General features: G+C 39.3%; 1 protein-coding gene across 1 annotated transcript in view; it reads left to right on the forward strand.

The window, feature by feature from the left end:
• Window positions 1-26,543, forward strand: part of LOC133571017 (contactin-4-like) — a 443,628-nt gene that overhangs the window by 348,916 nt on the left and 68,169 nt on the right. Inside the window, exon 12 of the mRNA XM_061923981.2 lies at window positions 21,014-21,141. Coding sequence (XP_061779965.1) covers window positions 21,014-21,141 — 128 coding nt within the window. The remainder of the gene's footprint in view (window positions 1-21,013; window positions 21,142-26,543) is intronic.

Genomic DNA, 26,543 nt, shown 5'->3' on the forward strand with positions numbered 1-26,543 from the left:
ATGAATTTTTCTTAAGACTTTAGTTTAGGTGGTGGCTCTTTGTTGTTAAGGCGGTCGCCTTAACAACAAAGCACTGCAGGAAACCCTGTTGAGACTTTACTTCAATCAATAACGGAGCAGCATCTCCTCATCCGTGGCTCACTAGTGCAACAACAAGGACGGAAATGTGTCCCGTGAAAAATCGTCCGACCGGAACTCTCTAATAACTAAAGTTCCTTGGGTGAATAATGTAAACTCACTACACCGGTATGTTTTAGCGCTTTCATGGCGAGTTTCCTGACAGATATAAGTAAGAACTTTACACTACTTTATACTAGAAATGGCAACAGCGGAGGATGAATGTCCCATAACAAGAAGATAGAGAAAAAGAAGAAGCTTATTGACTACGATGTCTACACGGACTATAAAGGCGGACGCGCGCAAATTTTCAGGATTTATGCAGATCCCAAATACACATCAGCAGGTACCAGAAGGTAAGAAACGTCGCTTTTGCATAATATTGCGAAACAAAACGGCATAATAATACTTGTATGTTGAAGCACAGTACAGTAATAGTTAGTTATGTTTGCATCTCAGGGACTAAAGGATGGAGTTGTACAATCCCAACTTCGTCCAGCATCTCGTCCTGACCGACCAACCTTGAACCTTCCGCACGAGATAAAATTATTCCTGAGATGTTTGCCGAGATTAGGTCAATCTGCTTCCCCGGCGCTGCTCGCCGGGATTATTTTTATCTGCGAGACGTTGGCAGACGTTGCAAATTATCTTATGAATTTTTTTTAAGACTTTAGTTTAAGCGGTGGCTCTTTGTTGTTAAGGCGGTCGCCTTAACAACAAAGCACTGCGGGAAACCCTGTTCAGACTTTACTTCAATCAATAACGGAGCAGCATCTCCTCATCCGTGGCTCACTAGTGCAACAACAAGGCCGGAAATGTGTCCCGTGAAAAAATGTCTGACCGGAACTCTCTAATAACTAAAGTTCCTTGGGTGAATAATGTAAACTCACTATACCGGTATGTTTTAGCGCTTTCATGGCGAGTTTACTGACAGTTATAAGTAAGAACTTTACACTACTTTATACTAGAAATGGCAACAGCGGAGGATGAATGTCCCGTAACAAGAAGATAGAGAAAAAGAAGAAGCTTATTGACTACGGTGTCTACACGGACGGTAAATTTTCAGGATTTATGCAGATCCCAAATACACATCAGCAGGTACCAGAAGGTAAGAAACGTTGCTTTTGCATAATATTGCGAAACAAAACGCCAGATAATGTCTTACCTTATACACACACCATAATAATACTCGTATGTAGAAGCACAGTACAGTAATAGTTAGTTAGTTTGCATTTTAGGCACTAAAGGATGGAGTTGTACAATCCCAACTTCGTCGAGCATCTCGTCCTGATCGACCAACCTCAAATCTTCCGCACGAGATAAAAATTATTCCTGAGATGTTCGCCGAGATTAGGTCAGTCTGCTTCCCCGGCGCTGCTCGCCGGGATTATTTTTATCTGCGAAGACGTTGGCCGCTATCATTTTTCAAAGTGAGAATCCACCAGCGCAGCAGGAGTAATCCATCTTGGCTCCTCTGACAATTTCCTGTGAAACACGTGCACTCCCTTATTCCTGAAGGAATACCTCACAGCACCAGAAGAGAGATGAACATCCGGGAAGTCGGGAGAGAAATTTGTGATTAAAAGAATTCCGGGGAAGAACGATAAACTCTCTGCCTCCTGCAAGACAATTACCAACGCAATCACGTCCTTTTACCACTAGGGGGAATTAGGACGTTCACAGTGAGCCTGGGTCATTAAGATATCCTTCTTTAAAAAGGTACGCCTTTACCATTTATTTACTTTAGATAAGAGGCGCACTGGAAATGTTGGTGTTTTTTGTGACTTTACACGCAAATGTTGCTTTATGAATCTTAAAGATAAATTGACCATTTAACAGAAAAGCATAGTAATCACTTTCCTGAAGGAAATTATTAATAAAGTGGTGTAATGGATGTTCTATTCTTACTATTGGTATCAAAAAAAAAAAGTATTCTACTTCCCTCACTTGGTATTTAACGCTATTGCTGATTGTGCATTTCTTAACGAGAGGAATTTTTTACTTTCCCTCCTACTCTCCTCGGGGACTGTTTTAATAAAACATTAGTGAGGCTGCCAAGGTGAAAACAAAAGTAGCGACAAGAAACATTTGAGCCCCACTGCGGAGAAAATAAATTGCAACTGCCGTATTTTTCCGGACCATAGGGCGCGCCGGATTATGAGGCTCACTGCCGATGAGCGGGTGTTGTCAAGTTTTGTTTTTTTTCATACAAACGGCGCAAAATATAAATAGAATATAAGATAACATATAATACAACATATAAAATAACAAAAAATAGACATGTCCGACTAACGATAATATCGGTCGATAAATGCTTTAAAATGTAATATCGGAAATTATCGGTATCGGTTTCAAAAAGTAAAATGTATGACTTTTTAACGGGGCATAAGTCTCACTCACTTCCACTCTCTAACACTGTATCCTGATAAGACATTTGCCTAAGTGATTGCCTCGTTCACATAACAAAAGGAGGGCCTTGCAGCCGATCGGCTGACCTGTGGGTTTTATAGGTAGAAAAGCCAAATGGCTGCTCTCTGGGAGTTCTAGTGTTAAAACGCCGCTGTGTACACGGACGCCGATAAACCTTAAAGGCACTGCCTTTTCGTGCCGGCCCAATCACATAATATCTACGGCTTTTCACACACACGAGTGAATGCAATGCATACTTGGTCAACAGCCATACAGGTCACACTGAGGGTGGCCGTATAAACAACTTTAACACTGTTACAAATATGCGCCACACTGTGAACCAACACCAAACAAGAATGAGAAACACATTTCGGGAGAACATCCGCACCGTAACACAACATAAACACAACAGAACAAATACCCAGAACCCCTTGCAGCACTAACTCTTCCGGGACGCTACAATATACACCCCCCGCTGCCCCTACTTCCCTCCCCCCACCTCAACCTCCTCATGCTCTCTCAGGGAGAACATGTCCCAAATTCAAAGTTGCTGTTTTGAGGCATGTTAAAAAAAAAAAAGCACTTTGTGACTTCAATAATAAATATGACAGTGCAATGTTGGCATTTTTTTTCCATAACTTCATTCATTAATTTTAATTTATTTATTTATTTCAGGCAATGACATAAAAAAGTACAAAGTTGACAACACATAATAATATAAATTAATATAGTGCAAAAGGTAATGTATAGTATGTAATGCATGATTGTCCCGTTTGCCTGAAAGGGATTGGGAAGAAGATAATTTACTTAATCCCACCCCCAGTTCTATAACTTGAGTTGATTTATTTTGGAAAACCTTGTTACATTGTTTAATGCATCCAACGGGGCATCACAACAAAATTAGGCATAATAATGTGTTAATTCCACGACCGTATATATCGGTATCGGTTGATATCGGAATCGGTAATTAAGAGTTGGACAATATCGGAATATCGGACATCGGCAAAAAAGCCATTATCGGACATATCTAATTAGCAGACATATTATCTAGGGTTTTGTTCCACAATATTATGCAAAACCAACTTTTCTTACCTTCTGGTACCTTCTGATGTGTATTTGAGATCTGCATAAGTCCTAAAAACTTGCGCACGTCCGCCACTGTCGATGCCATCTTCTTGTTATGGGACATTCACCCTCTGCTGTTGTCATTTCTAATATAAAGTAGTGTAAAGTTCTTACTTATATCTCGCTATGGAAGTGCTAAAAACTACCGGTGTAGTGAGTTTACATTATTCACCCAAGGAACTTTAGTTATTAGAGAGTTTCCGGTCGGACGGTTTTTCACGGGACACATTTACGGCGTTGTTATTGCACTAGTGAGCCACGGATGAGGAGATGCTGCCCCGTTATTGATTCAAGTAAAGTCTGAATGTCATTAAAACAGTTAGCTCCTTCTTCAACTCCCGCTACGACAAGATGACGGAGAAAAGACGCTGCCGAAGGTGAGCCACGTAAATAAGACCCACCCACAAAACGGCGCATCCTGAAGCGACTGTCAGAAAGTGACTTGAAGATGATCTGTAAAACATCATCTATGCCAGTGAGATATTGTCTGGTGTGCCGTAGGAAATTATGCAACTTCACTTAATTGGTCCAAAAAAAATGTTTTGCAAATCAATAATCATAATAATGTGCCATTGTCTAGTGCCTGTGCTGTGTAGAGCTTGGCAGGGTAATCTTGTAATACTCCATACCAGTAGGTGGCAGCAGGTAGTTCATTGCTTTGTAGAAGTCAAAACGCGCCGAGGATGGTTTGTCGTGATCCCAATATGCAGAGCACAGCGGGAGACAGCGTGCAGGTAAAAATGTATGTAACGCTTAAACCAAAAATGAACAAAAGACAAATCCCGCTAGGAAAAGGCACTGAAGCATAGGTAAAACAAAAGTAAAACTGAACTGGCTACAAAGTCAACAAAAACAGAACGCTGGACGACAGCAAAAACTTACAGCGTGTGGAACAAAGACGGCGTCCACAAAGCACATCCCGTACATGACATGACAATCAACAATGTCCCCACAAAGAAGGATAGCGTACGCACAACTTAAATAGTCTTGATTGTGAAAACAAAGCAGGTGCGGGCAATAGCGCTCAAAGGAAGGTGTGAAGCTGCTACAGGAGAACACCAACAAAACAGGAAGGGTCACCAAAATAACAGCGCAAGACAGGAACTAAAGCACTACAAACAGGAAACAACAACAAACTCAAAATAAGGCACGACAACCTGGTGGAGTTTCATTGTTTAACCTTTTCTGCTGGTGGTGTGCCTCCGTATTTTTTTAATGAAAAAAATATGCCCTGGCTCAAAAAAGGTTGAAAAACACTGATCTATGCAACATTTTGACCAAAGAACTACCATTACATGTTATGTAGACCAGTGTTTTTCAACCTTTTTTGAGCCAAGGCACATTTTTTGCGTTGAAAAAATGCGGAGGCACACCACCAGCAGAAATCATTAAAAAACGAAACTCAGTTGACAGTAAAAAGTCGTTGTGGCAATTGTTGGATATGACTTTAAATCATAACCAAGCATGCATCACTATAGCTTTTGTCTCAAAGTAGGTGTACTGTCACCACCTGTCACATCACACCCTGACTTATTTGGACTTTTTTGCTGTTTTCCTGTGTGTAGTGTTTTACTTCTTGTCATGCGCTCCTATTTTGGTGGCTTTTTCTCTTATTTTTGGTATTTTCCTGTCGCAGTTTCATGTCTTCCTTTGAGCGATATTTCCCGCATCTACTTTGTTTTAGCAATCAAGAATATTTCAGTTGTTTTTATCCTTCTTTGTGGGGGCATTGTTGATTGTCATGTCATGTACATTGTCTTTGCTCCACAGTAAGTCTTTGCTGTTGTCCAGCATCCTGTTTTTGTTTACTTTGTAGCCAGTTCAGTTTTAGTTTCGTTCTGCATAGCCTTCCCTAAGCTTCAAAGCCTTTTCTTAGGGGCACTCACCTTTTTTTAATTTTTGGTTTAAGCATTAGATATCTTTTTACCTGCACACTGCCTTCCGCTGTTTCCGACATCTACAAAGCAATTAGCTACCTGCTGCCACCTACTGATATAGAAGAGTATTACACGGTTACTCTGCCGAGCTCTAGACAGCACCGACACTCAACAACAACACATCATTTGCAGACTATAATTACTGGTTTGCAAAAAATATTTTTAACCCATATAGGTGAAATTAGATAATCTCCCACGGCACACCAGACTGTATCTCACCGCGGCACAGTGGTTGAAAAACACTGATGTAGACCACAAGATAGTGTTTTACATATAGAAAAAAAATCATACTATCACCCATTGGCGTTGTTAGGCCTATTTTAGGGGGGCTCAAGCCCCCCTAAAATATTCTTAAGCCCCCCTAAATAATTTGTGTTTTTTGGGGTTTTTTTACAAATAAATGCCGACATATTCATTATAAAGTGACCCAAATATGAGTTTAAATAAATAATCATATAACCTGTTATTATTCACTCAGTTTCCCCTCACTTCGTAGCGTAAGGTAGAGAGCCCCTTTCGTGCGTCGGTATCCAATCCATTCCACTTGTTCATATAGAAAATGCCCACATCACTCAAATTCCAGCCCGCATTTTCTCTGCGACCTTGCTTGCGGTCCTGCAGGTGTACGAAACGCATTATCTTCCTTTACAATGAGTGGAAGCTGCACAAAACCTTGTGTGTGCAATTGTAAATCATTTATTTTTTAAGTTTTGTGTTTCTTGTAGAATCTATATAAAGTAATATACATAAGCCTATTGTTAAAATAATGAAAAAAACATCATTAAATATATTTGTTTTATTGTATTGTTACATTAATAGCTGTTGTATTATTATAGGATGGCTTGTTAATTATTTAATAGGATTTTCAGAGGGAGGAAAAACCAAGACATTTAATATAAAATGTAAAATGAATAAATACATACAAAGAAAAAGAAAGTATATGGTTAAAAGCCATCGTCCCGGTGAGCATTTCATTTCGTCCCGTGCATTTTTAAAAAATGATAATAATAACAATGAATAATTTCTAGGTCTTTGTTAGCCGTTTGTGAAGTTTTGTGCTCGTTCGTAACATTCGCTCGCATCTTGTGCATCTCCTGGGGGCAAAGCCCCCCCTGTCCTTAAAAGCTAGTGACGCCCCTGCTATCACCCCTTTAACGCGCCCTATAATCCAATCCGTTGTATATAAAAAGACCTGAATCGGCAAAGCGCCTTATAATCCAGTGCTCTCTACGATCCGTAAAATGCGGTTGTTAATCCATGTAATCAGAGCAGATGCTTTTTGTTTACATTGGGACAGTTGTCATAATAGCATGCGATAACCGTTAACTAACTGCGCAGTTAGCGTTTGCTTCTAGAGACCGCACTTCCCCGTGACCTTATGCTTATTTAAGTCTCGCTCCACATGTCAACGATGACTTAATGCAAATCATTTCCCGTCAGACTGCCCGGTGGTAATGTCCTGATCATTCACCGCGGCTAATGATCCGCGTGACAGGACGAGAGTCATCGGTACAGTTCTGTATGGCCCAGAAAAAAATCAATATCAATTACACCTGTATTGAAGAGCTGTCTCACGTAAAGGCCCGCGTGTCTTGTAATTATTTATTTTTCTACACGCGTCAGCCAGTCTCTGTGTTTACGGAAAGTGCGACACGGCAAAATCCAGACCGTACTTTTGCTTGTTGAGCTCTAATTGGCCTTTAACCTTCATGGTGACAACATCACAATGCAACAGAATGAGCATTTTGTTATAAGCCCGTGCTGTGGTAGCGTCAAGCTCTGTGGTCCACAACGTCTGGCTTGATTTATGCGTCTGACAGACACAATGTGGAACCATAGGAGGGGACGGGCAGTCGATTTATCTCAGACCTTCAGTACAATTCAGACGTTTAAGCGTATTCAAGAGAAGAGATCAACATCTAAACTTTGGCGCTGGCCCCTTTTGTCTCAGCTCAAAGGATACGGTGACCTCGTCTCTTTCCGTGTCTCGCCGCCAGCATTGTTGGAAACACTGAGGTTTTGATACAATTATGATTAGAAAAATCTGTCAATGGCTGTCTGTCTGCATTGGAAATAGTGAAGCAGACACCTCACCTTATCTGAACGGCAAATAGACATTCTTGTACCTACTCTTAGATAACCGTTGTTTTGGAAGGGACAATGGTCGATGCAAGATGACGCATGAGTCATGGTGCGTCGAGGGCTTTATCTGTGACTAATTATTCGGTGAGCTCACCTACACCCTTGTGACGATCCGGCTTCCTGCGGTGTCATGACCGAGTAATTCCGCTGATAGAATCTTAACCTCGGTTTTTACAAGCCCGGGTTAATTAAGTAGACACGTACACAGGCCTGTACCCTGTGGCCACATTGTCAGTCAGCTGTGGCATGCCGGAGCCACGGAGAACGCGAGAACGGTCCTGCTTTGATCTTCCGAATCAGTGGTTATGCATAGTTGAATACCTTGGAGTATGTCGCTGCTGTTCGCCGATTGGATTGGTAGATTTGTGTATTAAGTCAGCAAAGACAATTCCACAGGGGTTACATTCCAAGATCACCTGCAAATACCAAATTAACTCTAGTAATAGAGACAGCTGTAAAAATGTCAATTCTTGACACCTAATCCTTGCTGCTTGCCTGTTGTATTTCCAGTCACAATTTACGATCATACATAAACTTGTATTCATCTCGCTGCGAATTTAAAGTCGGATTATAGCAAACTAACAAGCTAGTGCAATAGCTCAGTGGTAGCAACCGCGGGTCGCAAATTTTCCAAAATTTTTTTAATTACTTCCTTTTTAATTTTGGTCTTCCAGGTCTCTTATTTTGTAAGAATCCCCACTTTTGTCTATGTGCCCCTTATCATTGTGCGCAGTTGCGGTAAGATAGCAAAATTAGTTTGCAGTGTAACAAGGCCAGAGGTCCCACTGATTTTGCAATAAAGTACGTTTATTTTAAGTGATAATACTATAGTAATTGGTAGGGCTGGGCAAAATGTGTTCGATAAAACGAATGTATGTATGTATGTATGTATGTATGTAGGTATGTATGTATGTATGCATGTATGTATGTATATATGTATGTATGTATATATGTATATATATATGTGTGTATATATATATATATATATATATATATATATATATATATATATATATATATATATATATATATATATATATATATATATATGTATATATGTATATACGTGTATATATAAATGTATATATATATGTATATATATATATATATATACACACACATATATATATATATATACATGTATATATATATATGTGTATATATGTATATGTATATATGTGTATATATATATATATATATATATATATATATATATATATATATATATATATATATATATATGTGTATATATGTATATGTATATATGTGTGTATATATATATATATATATAGATATATATGTATATATATATATATATATGTATGTATATATATATATATATGTATGTATACATATATGTATATATATGTATGTATATATGTATATATATGTATGTATATTTATATATATGTATATATATGTGTATATATGTATATATATACTGTATGTATATATATACATATATATATATATATATATATATATATATAGATATATATGTATATGTGTATATATATATATATATATATATATATGTATATATATATATATATATATGTATGTATACATATATGTATATATATGTATGTATATATGTATATATGTATATATATATACTGTATGTATATATATATATATATATATATATATATATATATATGTATATATATATATATATATATATATATATATATATATTATATATATATATATATATATATATATATATGCATGTATGTAAAGTTTGGACACACCTTCCTTTCTCATTTCAATGCATTTTCTTTATTTTCATGACTATTTACCTTATAGATTGTCAATGAAGGCGTCAAAACTATGACACCTGTGAAGTGAAAACCATTTCAGGTGACTACCTCTTGAAGCTCATCGAGAGAATGCCAAGAGTGTTCAAAGCAGTAATCAGAGCCAAGGGTGGCTATTTTGAAGAAACTAGAATACAAAACATGTGTTCAGTTTGTCCAAACGTTTATATATATATATATATATAGTGCAGGCCAAGCGTTTGGACAAACTATACAGTATATATATATATATATATATATATATATATATATATATATATATATATATATATATATATATATATATATATATATATATATATATATATATAGTGCAGGCCAAACGTTTGGACAAACTGAACACATGTTTGATATTCTAGTTTCTTCAAAATAGCCACCCTTGGCTCTGATTACTGCTTTGCACACTCTTGGCATTCTCTCGATGTATATATATATATATATATATATATATATATATATATATATATATATATATATATATATATATATATATATATATATATATATATATAAGATATTATTTTTATTATAATTGTTTGTAACCGGACGTTACAAAGCAAGGTTCATTGCATGAACAAGGCACTCGTGCTCAGCTAACTGAGCAAAACAGGAAGTGATCATTCAGTAATGGGAGGGGACACGTTAACAGCCAATCAGGTACCAGTATCAACTATCACATTTGGTTGCGCCAATTTGCTATCTCGCTGTTGATTCTCTGCATGGAGTGAGAAGAGAAACTGTAAGATCTTGACACAACAACTCAAAGGCAGAAATTTGTATTAGGTCTTGTTGATTTTAATGCAGTCAACAACAACAACCTGACAACAACCTGACACTTCTAATATCTCGGTCCAACTAGTACTGTAGCTTGCCAAACTAGTAGTGGTCAATAGCTCGTACACTCCGGCCATTTAGTGTCTCAAAACTGCAAATGCCTTCAAATAGGCCTAAAACAGAAACTTCAAATGAGTGCTATCAAGAGAGACAAATTTGTCGACAAAACTGGAAAAGTCACGTTGGGATTGTGGCAGTTTTTTTTTTTTTAAATAGACTGTGGTCAGACCAATGTGGTCTGCAAATTATGCAAGGCGCTCGTCCCCACACAAGAGTAGTTAGTAACCTATTTTACCAGAAACCTTCTCCACTGATAAATAGCACCCTTGCTAAGTTGGAAATTGTATTATTATATTTATAGCTGGGTGGCGTATGACGTCATAGCCGTTTTTCTTCTTCACGGCTTAATTGACACAATGGTCAAGCAGCCTGAGTGTAGCATTAAAGTGAGTCTCCAGTTTGTTTACAAAACGCCGTATTGCTGTTCTGTTCTTGGGTGTTCCAGTCATTTGTTTAGAGAGATAAGAAATAGTTTTCATGGAGTCCAGAAAGAAGTGGCTCATGAAGGTAATAAAGTCAGGAAAAAAACGAAAGTGCGTAAAAGGAAATTACTTTTAAAAAAATATCACTTTCATGTTGTGGAATACGATTGGACCATGCTTGTGTCTGCAGCAATCACTTTGTAAAACGTTTGTTTGAACATTTGCTTTGTTTGAGAAACTTTCCTACTCAGTGGCCTAGTGGTTTGGAGTGTCCGCCCTGAGATCGGTAGGTTGTGAGTTCAAACCCCGGCCGAGTCATACTAAAGACTATAAAAATGGGACCCATTACCTCCCACTCGGTATCAAGGGTTGGAATTGGGGGTTAAATCATCAAAAATGATTCCCGGGCGCCTCCAAGGGGGTGAACAAGGGGATGGGGCAAATGCAGAGGACAAATTTCACCACACCTAGTGTGTGTGTGACAATCATTGGTACTTTAACTTTAACTTTAACTTTCTGTGATGCAATCGAGTCTATTCTCTACTATATTAGTAGTGTTTGAGAGCAGAACTAAGCGTAAAGAAAGGACAAGAGATTGCATTAGTTTGTGTTTTTTTGTGGTTTCTATGCCGAAATATACCTACAAAGACCCGGAGGTTGGGTCTTGGGCGCAAACAGGACAATGACCCCAAACACACGTCAAAAGTGGTAAAGGAATGGCTAAATCAGGCTAGAATGAAGGTTTTAGAATGGCCTTCCCAAAGTCCTGACTTAAATGTGTGGACAATGCTGAAGAAACAAGTCCATGTCCGAAAACCAACACATTTAGCTGAACTGCACCAATTTTGGATGGCTAAATCAGGCTAGAATGAAGGTTTTAGAATGGCCTTACCAAAGTCCTGACTTAAACGTGTGGACAATGCTGAAGAAACAAGTCCGTGTACGAAAACCAACACGTTTTGCTGAACTGCACCAATTTTGTCAAGAGGAGTGGTCAAGAATTCAACCAGAAGCTTGTGGATGGCTACCAAAAGCGCCTTATTGCAGTGAAACTTGCCAAGGGACATGTAACCAAATATTAACATTGCTGTATGTATACTTTTGACCCAGCAGATTTGCTCACATTTTCAGTAGACCCATAATAAATTCATAAAAGAACCAAACTTTATGAATTAAGCTGTTTGGCCACAAATTTATAGAAATGATTGGAAACTCAAGACAGCCATGACATTATGTTCTTTACAAGTGTATGCCAACTTTTGACCACGACTGTGTACTAAAATCGGAACATATTCATATTACATTATTGACTCACAAATCCTGATGAGAGTGCGGAAATATGACCATATGACACCAACTCTCAAATCCCTTCACTGGCTTCCAGTTCCACTCAGGATTGAATTCAAAGTCTCCCTACTAACCCACCAGTGCCTCCATGGAAATGCCCTCCCCTCTACCTCAAAGAACTACTCACCCCCAAAGCTACGAACAATGCAGCTCCCAGTCTGTGGAATGCTCTCCCTGACCACCTGAGGGCACCACAGACTGTGAATGATTTTAAAAAAGGCTTAAAAATCCTTCTTTTTAAAAAAGCCTTTTTTTTTAAGATATATGCATACTAGTTCTAGCTATTTGGCTGTTCTAGTTTTTATTTGTATTTATTTTTTATAATCTTTTTACTTGTATTTTTTTTAATACACTGTAGCACTTTGAGGTTGTTTACTCAATGTAAAGTGCTTTTTTTTTTACAAATAATATCTATAATTATTATTAAAAATCAAATATGTCGAATCCATTAAATTAAAGGTTTTTAAGTAAATACACACCAGCTCAAAGGGAATTTACTGAAATAACAAACCCAGCTTTTTTTTTTAAATTTGAAGTCGCTTCCCTTGCTGTGATTTACACTTCACAGTCTTTCATGATAATAGCCGCCGCTGTTTGTCCCTTTCATCTTGTCACTTTGCAAGGAGGGATCAGCGCTGTCCACGCGCTTGATCTCCCCCAAAAATACACACCTGCGCTTTTCATTAGGCCGTGCCACCCTTGTTGAAAATAATCACCTTCTCTCAGGTGCAATATTCCTCTATGGAACAAGGGATGAAAAGAAAGGCGCGTGTGCTCGTCCCACTTGTGAATTATTGATACCTGCCCCTCCGCGAGCATCTCCCAGGATGTAGATTGGAAATGTCTCCTCGTCTAATAGGTCAGCCTGCACAGACATGTCCGCGGTAGAAAAGAGAGAATGAAACGCCGGGGTGAGCCTCCATCTCTTATTCACCACCGACCGGCGTGCCGTGACTGACTTCCACTTTACTTGACCTCGTCTGCTCATCCGTTGCTTTCAGGCTAAAATAACGAACACTTACGCTGACAAACGGCCTTCGAAGCTTCCCCATACGTTACAAAAAAGAAGACAATGCAGGGGGGGGGGGACAAGCTAAGAATGGACTCGGCATGATCCATTGTGCTTCGCACGCAGAGCCACTTGTTCCGTCTGCGCCGGTCCTCTTACAAGATGCATGGTGTGCGAGTCGCATGGCACCTATTTTGTCCCTGAGGAGAAGGCAATTGTGGATGTGGAGATGGCGCCGAGGCGAGGCGTTTAGTTATATTGAAGTGTTTGCTGCGAGCCCTGCAACAAAACCTTATTAAGGTCAGAGTTTGTTCTAGTTGCCGTATTTTTTTTGGGACCGTAGAGCTAGGGCTGGGCGATATGGCCTTTTATTAATATATCGATATTTTTAGGCCATGTCACGATACACGATATATATCTCGATATTTTGCCTTAGCCTTGAATTAGGATAGGATAGGTCAGGGGTCCCCAAACTTTTTGACTCCGGGGCCGCATTTGGGGTAAAACAATTTGGCTGGGGGCGGCGCTATACATATATACATATATATATATATATATATATATATATATATATATATATATATATATATATATATATATATATATATATATATATATATATATATATATATATATATATACACATATATATATATATATATATATATATATATATATATATATATATATATATATATATATATATATATATATATATATATTAGAGATGCGCGTTTTGCGGACACAACCGCGGAGTCCGCGGACTATCCGCGGTTCGGGCGGTTGAAATAAAAAAAAATTAGATTTTATCCGCAGGTCGGGTCAGGCGGTTGAAATATAAAAAAAAAAAGATTTTAAATAGATTCAGGCGGGTGGCAGTTAAACCAATTTGGAAATATATATATACATAGTTAAATGTTGTTACCCACATACGAAAAACGAGCAGGCACCTGCAGCATATGCCACAACAGAAGAAGAAAAAAAAAAGAGATGGACACTTTTACGGAGCGGAGAAGGGACGCCTCGCCGGGGTCTTGGACCGAGGCCCCTTCCCCCGAGAGGGCCCCACCGGGAGCCGTAGCTGAGGTGATCCGCGAGAAGGGCCTGACGCACGTCCAGGGTCACCACCGCGCCCACCGCACCGACACCCCGCCTCGTCCGCCTTCGCCGCGGCCGGCGTCACGCGCAGCAGGTAAGCAGCTTACCTGCCCGCCACCCCCGTGGCCGGGGGCTCGTAACAGGGGTCACTCCGCGCGCTCCGCCCGCGCAGCTTACCTGCTGCGACGAGTAGGATGGCCGCCTCGGGCGCGAGCCCGGGGGGAGCCGCGTCGGGTGCGAGGGACGCTCAGCGCGGCTCCCAGATGATTGCGAACTGGTGTGCGTCTGGGCCGTGACAGCGTGGCACGCGAATGTCTCTGCTGCATTGGATCAGTCTCCTTTCTTTAACAGGCAAAAGCTTTATAACCTCACTAATGCCTTGCATCGTCTATATTAGATATATAACAACGGGCGGGTGCGGGCGGGTGCGGTTTGATTAAATGTTAGGTCAGGTGGATGGCGGATGGTTGACAACTTTTGTGATGCGGTTGCGGATGAAATAATTGCCTATCCGCGCATCTCTAATATATATATATATATATATATATATATATATATTTATCCATCCATCCATCCATTTTCTACCGCTTATTCCCATTGGGGTTGCGGGGGGCGCTGGAGCCTATCTCAGCTACAATCGGGCAGAAGGCGGGGTACACCCTGGACAAGTCGCCACCTCATCGCAGGGCCAACACAGATAGACAGACAACATTCACACTCACATTCACACACTAGGGCCAATTTAGTGTTGCCAATCAACTTATCCCCAGGTGCATGTCTTTGGAAGTGGGAGGAAGCCGGAGTACCCGGAGGGAACCCACGCAGTCACGGGGAGGACATGCAAACTCCACACAGAAAGATCCCGAGCTATTATATGTAAATGTGTGTGTGTTTGTGTGTGTATATATATGTATATGTATATGTAAATGTGTATATATGTGTGTGTATATATGTATATGTATATGTCCATGTATATATATATATATATATATATATATATATATATATATATATATATATATATATATATATATATATATATATATATATATTTATATATATATGTATATGTGTATATATATATATATATATATATATGTATATGTGTATATATGTATATATATGTGTATGGATGTGTATATATGTCTATATGTGTGTATATATATATATTGTTGCGAGAGGTCCCGGGTTCAAATCCCGGACGAGCCCCCAAATTGTTGCGTTTGGACCAGTTGTTCCTCCCAGGGAATTCAAGTCACAAGTCGCTCCCAAGCTCTTTACGACACTTAAAGCTGAGTAGAAAAACCACCAGAGACAGAATAGGTATTTTGTAATATATTTGCAAAGCTTTGTAAATACATTGAGACCAGTCCAGCATAGAACATTCAATCGCGCCGCCAAGATGGTCTAACCCCCCCCCCCCCCCCCCCCCCCCCCCCCCCCGAAAAACCCTCTCCCCTCTTAAGTCTCTCTCTCTCCCACCCTCGCAGTCATGTCCCTCCAGCCAAAACACATGCCCATTGTCCTCCGCACCTGGACATAAGGCTAGATAAGAGAAAGGAGTATCTCTCTTTCTTACATTCCTCACTCAAGGTTAAGCACACAGTATTTGCAGACAACCAAAAGACCACAATTGGAAGAAAAACACTAGCTGTTTTGTAATATGATTATGAAATAAAATAAGTAACACTTAAATTTGGATATATGTAAATATCTGCCTCCGACAATTTTTATATATATATATATATATATATATATTCATGAAAGTTTAAAATGAGCATATATTAATGCAGTATGAACAAGAATGTTTTAATGTAGACACATAGAATCATCATACTGATGTGATTATATGCATCAAGTGTTAATTGTCAACAACAACACGCCTGTTGTTGTTGACTTTGGACTAGCGACTGCACGACATCAAGGCCGTGGAACAGAGACACACTGCAGGCTTACACACAAACATGCATCCACAAAAATATACGCCACACACATACATACTCCCCCTCCCCAATCCAACGCCATCGACGCAAATCCCATAGGGGTGATGAAAGGATGGTCAGCGCCTGAGAGCTGCGGCCCACCACCATGACCCCGCACTCCCTTCCCTCTGTTGCTAAATATCTCGAGATGTATGTTGTATTATGAATATGGAGGGTTTTTTCCCACTCCAGACTGGGCCCCCTTAGGAGCACAGTCTAGATTCCCCAGGGTTTTTTACCTTTTTCCCCATCTTTTACGGGGCGCCTTATTGTAGTAATTATCCCTTCCCAAAAATGCATGTTAGGTTAATTGGAGACTCTAAATTGGTGCGAGTGTGAATGGTTGTCGGGCAGTTAGTGCCCCTCAGTGGCGACCAGTACCAGTACCCCACCTCTTGCCAATTAGCTGGGATAGGCTCCAGCTCTCCCGTGACCCTAATGAGGACAAGCGGTATAGAAAATGAATGGCTGGAAAAAAATCTGCTTGATTTCCAAGGGCACAGTTTGCCTTTTCCTGCCTCTTATTAGGAAAATGTCAACTTTTTTTTTCAGCATTTTTGACCTTTTTGGAAGCACTTGTGGTCATTGTATAAAAAGGGCATGAAGCTTCTATTCCCCTTTTCTCAAAGTCCTGTGTTGCATTATTTATCAATAAAAGCACAAAAAAACCCATTTCTCATTTTGTCGGTCGCAAAAAGGCATGGTTTAATTAGAAACGGGCGGATGTACCGTATTTTTCGGACTATAAGGCGCACTTAAAATCCTTTCATTTTCTCAAAACTCGACGGTGCGCCTTATGACCCGGTGCGCCTAACGTACGGAATCATTTTGGTTATGCTTATCGACCTCGAAGCTATTTTATTTGGTACATGGTGAAATAAGTGTGACCAGTAGATGGCAGTCACACATAAGAGATACATGTAGACTGCAATATGACTCAAGTAAACAACACTAACATTTTATACGTTCAATTGAAAATATAAACACGTTACACACAGCGCTCAAAAATCTATCTATGAAGCTATGAAGGATTGTACTGTGCTTCAACATACGAGTATTATTATGGTTTGTGTATAAGGTAAGACATATTATTGGGCGTTTTGTTTCGTAATATTATGCAAAAGCAACTTTTCTTACCTTCTGGTACCTGCTGATCTGTATTTGGGATCTGCATAAGTCATGAAAATTTGTGCGCGTCCGCCTTTGTAGTAGGCGACACCGTAGTCAATAAGCTTCTGTCATGACTTGGTCCTGGGTGTTTGCTTTTCCGGAAGGCAACGGAAAGGTGGCTCGGGCGAGACGGGAATGTGAGTACATGATTGTTTATTACTATCAAAAAAAAGTACAAACGAAAAGCGCGCACAGTGGCGGAGAAACAACTTGGCTATGAAAACAAATACTTGCACAAAGGCAGAAACTATGAACAACAAAAAACACTAACTGTGGCATTTATAAACAAAAACGTACTTGTCTTGGACTAAAGTAGCAGCATGAAAGATGGACATGAAAACAAGTGTCAGGAATGTGAAGAGCATAAATGTGGGATGTCGCCAGCAAGACAAACTGAAAACAATGAACTTAAATACTACAGACATGATTAACTAAAACAGGTGTGTGACTCAAAACGTGAAACAGGTGCGTGACGTGACAGGTGAAAACTAATGGGTTGCTATGGTGACAAACAAGAGTGCACAATGAGTCCAAACGTGGAACAGGTTAAAAACTAATGGGTAACCATGGAAACAAGACAAGGGAGTGAAAAGCCAGAAACTAAAGAGTCCAATAACTAAACAAAACAAAATATGACTAAAACAAAACATGATTACACAGACATGACAGCTTCTTCTTTTTCTCTATCTTCTTGTTATGGGACATTCATCCTCCGCTGTTGCCATTTCTTATATAAAGTAGTGTAAAGTTCTTACTTATATCTGTCAGTAAACTCGCCATGAAAGTGCTAAAACATACCGGTACAGTGAGTTTACAGTATTCACCCAAGGAACTTTAGTTATTAGAGAGTTCCGGTCGGACGTTTTTTCACGGGACACATTTCCGGCGTTGTTGTTGCACCAGTGAGCCACGGATGAGGAGATGCTGCTCCGTTATTGATTGAAGTAAAGTCTGAATGTCATTAAAACAGTTAGCGCCATCTTTTGACACTTCCTCCACTCCCGTCCTTGCACGCTACACCGCTACAACAAAGATGACGGAAAAAAGCCGCCGCCGAAGGTGAGCCACGTAAATAAGACCGCGCATTCTGAAGCGACTGTCAGAAAGCGACTTGAAGATGATCTGTAAAACATCATCTATGCAACATTTTGACCAAAGAACTACTATTACATGTTATGTAGACCACAAGGAAGTGTTTTACATTTAGAAAAAATAAAATAATAATAATATGACCCCTTTAATGCGCCTTATAATCCAGTGCGCCTTTTGTATGAAAAAAGAACTGAATAGATCCGCTCATCGGCAGTGCGCCTTATAATCCGGTGCGCCCTATGGTCCGGAAAATTTGGTAGTTTTTTTACAATCCGTGTCTATTGAAAGATTCGTTGGGAGAGATTTTGCAAAACTTCCGACTTAGTTTTGCCTGTGACTTTTGCGCCAAATTTAAAAGAATGGTTGGGTTCCCAAAGCACCCGGGGCTCCCAGAATCAGGTGATAATAAGAAGATGCGTGATGGCACCTGGTGGTGTGATGTACAATACTTGTACGTGTCATCCTAAAGACAGCGACGATTGCTTTCAACACCACAAATGCGTGTTAAACTTCACACATCGGATCTGCCTAATTTAGACCTCTGATAGTATCGCCGCGTCAACTTCCACCTGCCATGTTGCTGCTCACATCACACCGAACGGAAAAACCCGTAGGGAAATTCAACCAATGCCCACAAATTATGCGCGACTCTGCACCTTGCACACAAACGTTGCACAGTCATCAATTTTGCCAATCAAATCCGTCCCTGAGCAGCACTCAGACGCACATGTCCACCAATCAAATGTCTGCACTTCCTTGTTTGCCATATTTTCCGGACCATAGGGCGCACTGGATTATAAAGCGCACCGGATTATAAGGCGCACTGCCGATGAATGATCTATTTTCTATCTTTTTTCATATATAATGCGCATCGTATTATAAGGCGCATTAAATGAGTCTTTTTTTTTTCTTTTTTTTTTTCTAAATGTAAAACACTTCCTTGTGGTCTACATAACATGTAATAGTAGTTCTTTGGTCAGAATGTTGCATAGATGATGTTTTACAGATCATCTTCAAGCCGCTTTCTGACAGTCGCTTCAGGATGCGCCGTTTTGTGGGCGGTCTTATTCACGTGGCTCGCCTTTGTCAGCGTCTTCTCCCCGTCATCTTTGTTGTAGCGGTGTAGCGTGCAAGGATAGGGGGGTGGAAGAAGTTTCAAAAGATGGATCTAACTGTTTTAATGACATTCAGACTTTACTTCAATCAATAATGGAGCTATACATACATACATATATATATATATATATATATATATACATATATATATATATATATATGTGCATATAAGTATGTATATATGTATATATATATGTATGTATATATGTGTATATATATATGTGTATATAAGTATGTATATATATGTATATATGTGTATATATGTGTATATATATATGTGAAGTGAATTATATTTATATAGCGCTTTTCTCTAGTGACTCAAAGTGATTTTACATTCTGAAAAACGCTTTGTATATATATATATATATATATATATATATATATATATATATATATATATATGTGTGTATGTATATATATGTATGTATGTATATATATATATACATATATGTATGTATGTATATATGTGTATATATGTAAATATATGTGAAGTGAAGTGAATTATATTTATATAACTCTTTTCTCTAGTGACTCAAAGCGCTTTTACATTGTGAAAAGTGCTTTGTATGTACGGTACATATGTATATATATATATATATATATATATATATATATATATATATATATATGTGTGTGTGTGTGTGTGTGTGTGTGTGTGTGTGTATATATAATGTATATGTATACATATATATATATATATATATATATATATATATATATATGTATATACATATATACAGAGAGAGAGAGAGAGAGAGATGTACATATTATATTAATATAGTGGATATATAATTGATCATTCTTATAATTGGATATTAAGATTACCATGTTTACTTCCGTGAACAACCTCCAAGTTGCATAATCAATCCGAAATATCAAGCAGCTAAAATGCACCAAACATGGATAAGTGTGATGACAGTCTTTTCCATTTTTCCCGTCATGCTTTGTAATGGATTTCAATGGGTGTAATTTGGATTTTTTTTTTATGGTGCATGGACGTTATAATTTTCACAAATTGTGTAATATTGTGTTATGCGTGACCATGTCTGTTGGCATTTTGTGTTGGTTCATTTTTATTTATTTTTTTGCACATGACCAGGGAAGGTTGTTTGCATTGGGTCATATAAGTAAATGTTGTGCTTGATCCCATTCAAAGGACGATAAGTGGCCACAGACAAAATATAATTTTAAAATAACCTATAAATAAACTCATGTTGTCTCGCGGGCCAAATTGTTTGGACACCCCTGGTGAATACAGTATGTAGTAAGGCTGCACTACCAGGGGAACAGTTACTTTTTTTTTTAACACTTCATTTGTTTATTTTGACCGCAGGGTTTCCATTTTGGTCAATGGCAACCTTCGCATATGGAACATAACCAAATCAGACGACGGCCCTTACACCTGCATGGCAAGGAACCAGTTCGGCGTGGCCACCAGCACGGGAACCATCACAGTTAAAGGTATTTCCTATCTTCTGCTTCCTTTACACGGTGCACCTACTGGCTGTTCAAACAGTCAGGACCAGAGCAAAAATGCACGTCTTATATAAAAACAACACATTTTTGAAGACGCCTCCTCCTTTCCTTTGCTCGCCCAGTCCTAAAGAGCAGAGCGGCGGTTACAAGCGAGACACGCCCGGTCACTATGTGCGTTTGTGGAGGTGTTAAAATCCCTCGCCACCCTCCCTCGCGGACTCCAGTGTCATCAGAGGATATTCTGTGTAGAAAACGACCTCATGTTGTTAGATCATCTGCAGCAGGGATTGCATTTCTGCTCGGGTGCTGTGACTTATTATACTTCATTAAAAATGAATGTGAGCCGGGTATAAAGTGCTTTAGATTGAGCGCCTCCAGTCTGTGCCGATTTTTCTGTTCTATTTCCATTAGGAATTGTGTTATTACCTGCTCTAGTTTGTGGGGGGACTCGCTGACATTTTTATTGAACTATGTCCTCGCCGTGACCTGCTTTTCACTGAGGTTGCCTGCTACATTTTGGTTATTGTTACGTCTTCTGCGTCGACCTTCCTTGTCAGCCTCCTTGTATAGATTTATAGGATTCCCGATCTTCTGGTGCTGGCCCTCAGAGAGACCAGTTTTGCCTCATATCTCACATGTCTATTGATGTGCATCCATATTTGAACAGGCTATTATTTGCCCAAAACAAGAATGCAGTATATTCTCCAATTAGAGGACCCGTAGCGTCCATTGATTGATCGATTGAAACTTTTATTAGTAGATTGCACAGTACAGTACATATTCCGTACAATTAACCACTAAATGGTAACACCCGAATAAGTTTTTCAACTTGTTTAAGTCGGGGGTCCACGTTAATCAATTCATGGTACAAATATATACCATCAGCATAATACAGTCATCACACAAGTTAATCATCAGAGTTTATACATTGAATTATTTACATTATTTACAATCCGGGGGGTGGGATGTGGAGGGGGTTGGGGCGGGGGGGGTTAGGTTGGGTTGATATCAGCATACTTCAGTCATCAACATACTTGCCAACCTTGAGAACTCCGATTTCGGGAGGTGGGGGGTGGAGGGCGTGGTCGGGGCGTGGTTGGGGCGGGGGGCGTGGTTAAGAGGGGAGGAGTATATTTACAGCTAGAATTCACCAACTTGAGTATTTCATATATATATATATATATATATATATATATATATATATATATATATATATATAAAAATATATATATATATATATATATATATATATATATATATATATATATATATATATATATGTATGAAATACTTGACTTTCAGTGAATTCTAGCTATATATATATTTATTTATTTTATTATATATATAAATAAAAGAAATACTTAAATTTCAGTGTTCATTTATTTACATATATACACACACATAACACTCATCTACTCATTGTTGTACTTGAAAGTACAATGCAATACAATTCCGGGGCAATGGCACCTATCAAATACACAGTAATGAAAACACAGTTGTTCTACTAACTGTACTGTGTGTTATGAGAGTAGAGTATGTGTGTGTGTGGCCCTTTAATAGGTGACAGCATGTGAGGTGAGAGATGTCAGTGAGTGTGTGGGCGAGAGAAGAGAGGGAGCGGTAGCGTAAGTGCGGGGAGGGACTAGTTGGTTTTGTGTTGGATTGGCTGTGTGCAAGCAATCATTAAAGCAAGATTTGCAACTAATCGCTGGACTCATCATTCACCCTAAAGTCGTCCGGGTAAGGTGAAGGGTGTTGCCCCGAGCATACATCGGCCCTGGAGAAGTGTCTCCCCTGCGCTCTTCGACTACGGTCTCGTTCTTCTGCTTCGTCTCCTTGTGTGCGCACACTGGACTCAGGTCCGCATGGAGCTGGAGGGGGCGTGGCCTCCAGCTCCGTCTGAATTCCGGGAGATTTTCGGGAGAAAATTTCTTCCGGGAGGTTTTCGGGAGAGGCGCTGAATTTCGGGAGTCTCCCGGAAAATCCGGGAGGGTTGGCAAGTATGGTCATCAACAATTATATCATCTGAGAAATGGACATTGTAACAGTGTAGGTCTGACTTGGTAGGATATGTACAGCGAGCAGTGAACATGGTGAGCTCAGAAAGCATAAGAACAAGTATATACATTTACAATCCGGGGAGGTGGGATGTGGTCGGGGGAGGGTGTTAGTCTAGGGTTGTAGTTGCCTGGAGGTGTTCTTCTAGTGCGGTTTTGAAGGAGGATAGAGATGCACTTTCTTTTACACCTGTTGGGAGTGCATTCCATATTGATGTGGCATAGAAGGAGAATGAGTTAAGACCTTTGTTAGATGGGAATCTGGGTTTAACGTGGTTTGTGGAGCTCCCCCTGGTGTTGTGGTTATGGCGGTCATTTACGTTATGGAAGTACTTTGACATGTACAAGTCCAGGTGACCGAAGATTCACTAACAAGTTCTCGTTATGTATTTTCTGCTACTGAAGACGAATCTGGCTGTCATTTCCCATAATAGCACTTTGTTTTTGAGTAATCAATAGTTAAAGGGGAACATTATCACCAGACCTATGTAAGCGTCAATATACACCTTGATGTTGCAGATAAAAGACCATATATTTTTTTAACCGATTTCCGAACTCTAAATGGGTGAATTTTGGCGAATTAAACGCCGTTGTGACGTCACATCGGGAAGCAATCCGCCATTTTCTCACTTTCGTCGGTGTGTTGTCGGAGGGTGTAACAACACGAACAGGGACGGATTCAAGTTGCACCAGTGGCCCAAAGATGCGAAAGTGGCAAGAAATTGGACGAAATTTGTTCAAAATACGAGGCTGTGGGGAAAGCCGACGAAATGGTCAGTCGTTTGTTCCGCACACTTTACCGACGAAAGCTATGCTACGACAGAGATGGCAAGAATGTGTGGATTACCTACTCAGTGGCCTAGTGGTTAGAGTGTCCGTCCTGAGATCGGTAGGTTGGGAGTTCAAATCCCGGCCGAGTCATACCAAAGACTATAAAAATGGGACCCATTACCTCCCTGCTTGGCACTCAGCATCAAGGGTTGGAATTGGGGGTTAAATCACCAAAATGATTCCCGGGCGCAGCCACCGCTGCTGCCCACTGCTCCCCTCACCTCCCAGGGGGTGATCAAGGGTGATGGGTCAAATGCAGAGAATAATTTCGCCACACCTAGTGTGTGTGTGACAATCATTGGTACTTTAACTTTTAACTTTATATCCTGCGACACTCAAAGCAGATGCATTTCCAACGATAAAGTCAAAGAAATCTGCCGCCAGACCCCCATTGAATCTGCCGGAGTGTGTGAGCAATTCAGGGACAAAGGACCTCGGTAAGCAATGGCGGCAGTTTGTTCCCGCAGACGAGCGAGCTAAACCCCCTGGATGTCTTGACTCACACCGTCCCTTATGCCACCGAAGATGATCAAGAGAAGAATATCGACCCTAGCTTCCCTGGCCTGCTGACATCAACTCCAAAACTGGACAGATCAGCTTTCAGGAAAAGAGAGCGGATGAGGGTATGTCTACAGAATATATTAATTGATGAAAACTTTATTAATTACTCGCGGTGCTATGTAAATTATTATACATAAACTGTGTTTACCAATAAATTAGCTTAAAAACATTTATTTTTTTCAATCATTCGAGTACATTCGGGTAGTCTTGTGTAATGCAGTATTTTGTGTCTATTTAGGTATGGTTAACCTGAGTGCTGAAATCGTGGAAAAATATATGTTCTTAACGCGCCTGAAATGGGCTGTCTGCACTCTCAAAGTGCATGTTGTTGCCAAATGTTTTTCATATGCTGTAAACCTAGTTCATAGTTGTTAGTAATTATCTTATCAGACAGTGTTAAGCCGCTGAAATCCGAGTCTGAATCCGAGCTAATGTCTATACCTTGCTGTTATTTCCACCATGTTTGTTTGTACTGGCATCACTGTGTGACGTCACAGGAAAATGGACGGGTGTATATAACGATGGTTAAAATCAGGCACTTTGAAGCTTTTTTTAGGGATATTGCGTGATGGGTGAAATTTTGAAAAAAACTTAAATAAAATAAGCCACTGGGAACTGATTTTTACTGGTTTTAACCCTTCTGAAATTGTGATAATGTTCCCCTTTAAAATTCAAGTTAAAGTACTTGATTTAACCTCCAATTCCAACCCTTGATGCTGAGTGCCAAGCAGGGAGGTAATGGCTCCCATTTGTGTAGTCTTTGGTATGACTCGGCCTTGATGTGATGCCATGTACAGCAGGGTTTTTCAACCTTTTTTAAGGCAAGGCACATTTTTTTTCGTAAAAAAAATACGGAGCCACACCGCCAGCAGAAAACATTAAAAAAATGAAACTCCACCAGGTCCCCGTGCCCTTATTTTGAGTTTGTTTGTGTGTTCCTGTGTGTAGTGCTTTAGTTCTTGTCTTGCGCTGTTATTTTGGTGGCCCTTCCATGTTTTGTTGGTGTTTTCCTGTAGCAGTTTCATGTCTTCCTTTGCGCGCTATTGCCCGCACCTGCTTTTTATGTTAGCAAGCAAGACTATTTAAGTTGTTGCTATTAGGGATAAATGCGTTAAAATATAATATCGGAAATTATCGGTATTGGGTTTTTTTTATTATTGGTATCGCTTTTTTTTTAATTAAATCAACATAAAAAACACAAGATACACTTACAATTAGTGCACCAACCCAAAAAACCTCCCTCCCCCATTTACACTCATTCACACAAAAGGGTTGTTTCTTTCTGTTATTAATATTCTGGTTCCTACATTATATATCAATATATATCAACACAGTCTGCAAGGGATACAGTCCGTAAGCACACATTAATGGTCCACTAATAGTACTAACCTTTAACAGTTAATTTTACTCATTTTCATTAATTACTAGTTTCTATGTAACTGTTTTTATATTGTTTTACTTTCTTTTTTATTCAAGAAAATGTTTTTAATTTGTTTATCGTATTTTATTAATTTTTTTAAAAAGTACCTTATCTTCACCATAACTGGTTGTCCAAATTAGGCATAATAATGTGTTAATTCCACGGCTGCATATATCGGTTGAAATCGGTATCGGATGATATCGGTATCGGTTATTAAAGAGTTGGACAATATCGGAATATCGGATACTGGCAAAAAGCCATTATCGGACATCCCTAGTTGCTATCCTTCTTTGTGTGGACATTGTTGATTGCCATGTCTTGTACGGATGTACTTTGTGGACGCCGTAAGTTTTTGCTGTCGTCCAGCATTTTGTTTTCTGTTTACTTTTTACCCAGTTAAGTTTTACTTTCGTTTTGCATAGCCATTGCCTTTTCTTTTCCTTTTTGTTTATTTTTGGTTTAAGCATTACATACCTTTTTACCTGCACACTGCCTCCCGCTGTGGTCTGCATATCGGG

This window comes from Nerophis lumbriciformis, linkage group LG28 (genome assembly GCF_033978685.3).
Source record: "Nerophis lumbriciformis linkage group LG28, RoL_Nlum_v2.1, whole genome shotgun sequence".
Taxonomy (NCBI): domain Eukaryota; kingdom Metazoa; phylum Chordata; class Actinopteri; order Syngnathiformes; family Syngnathidae; genus Nerophis; species Nerophis lumbriciformis.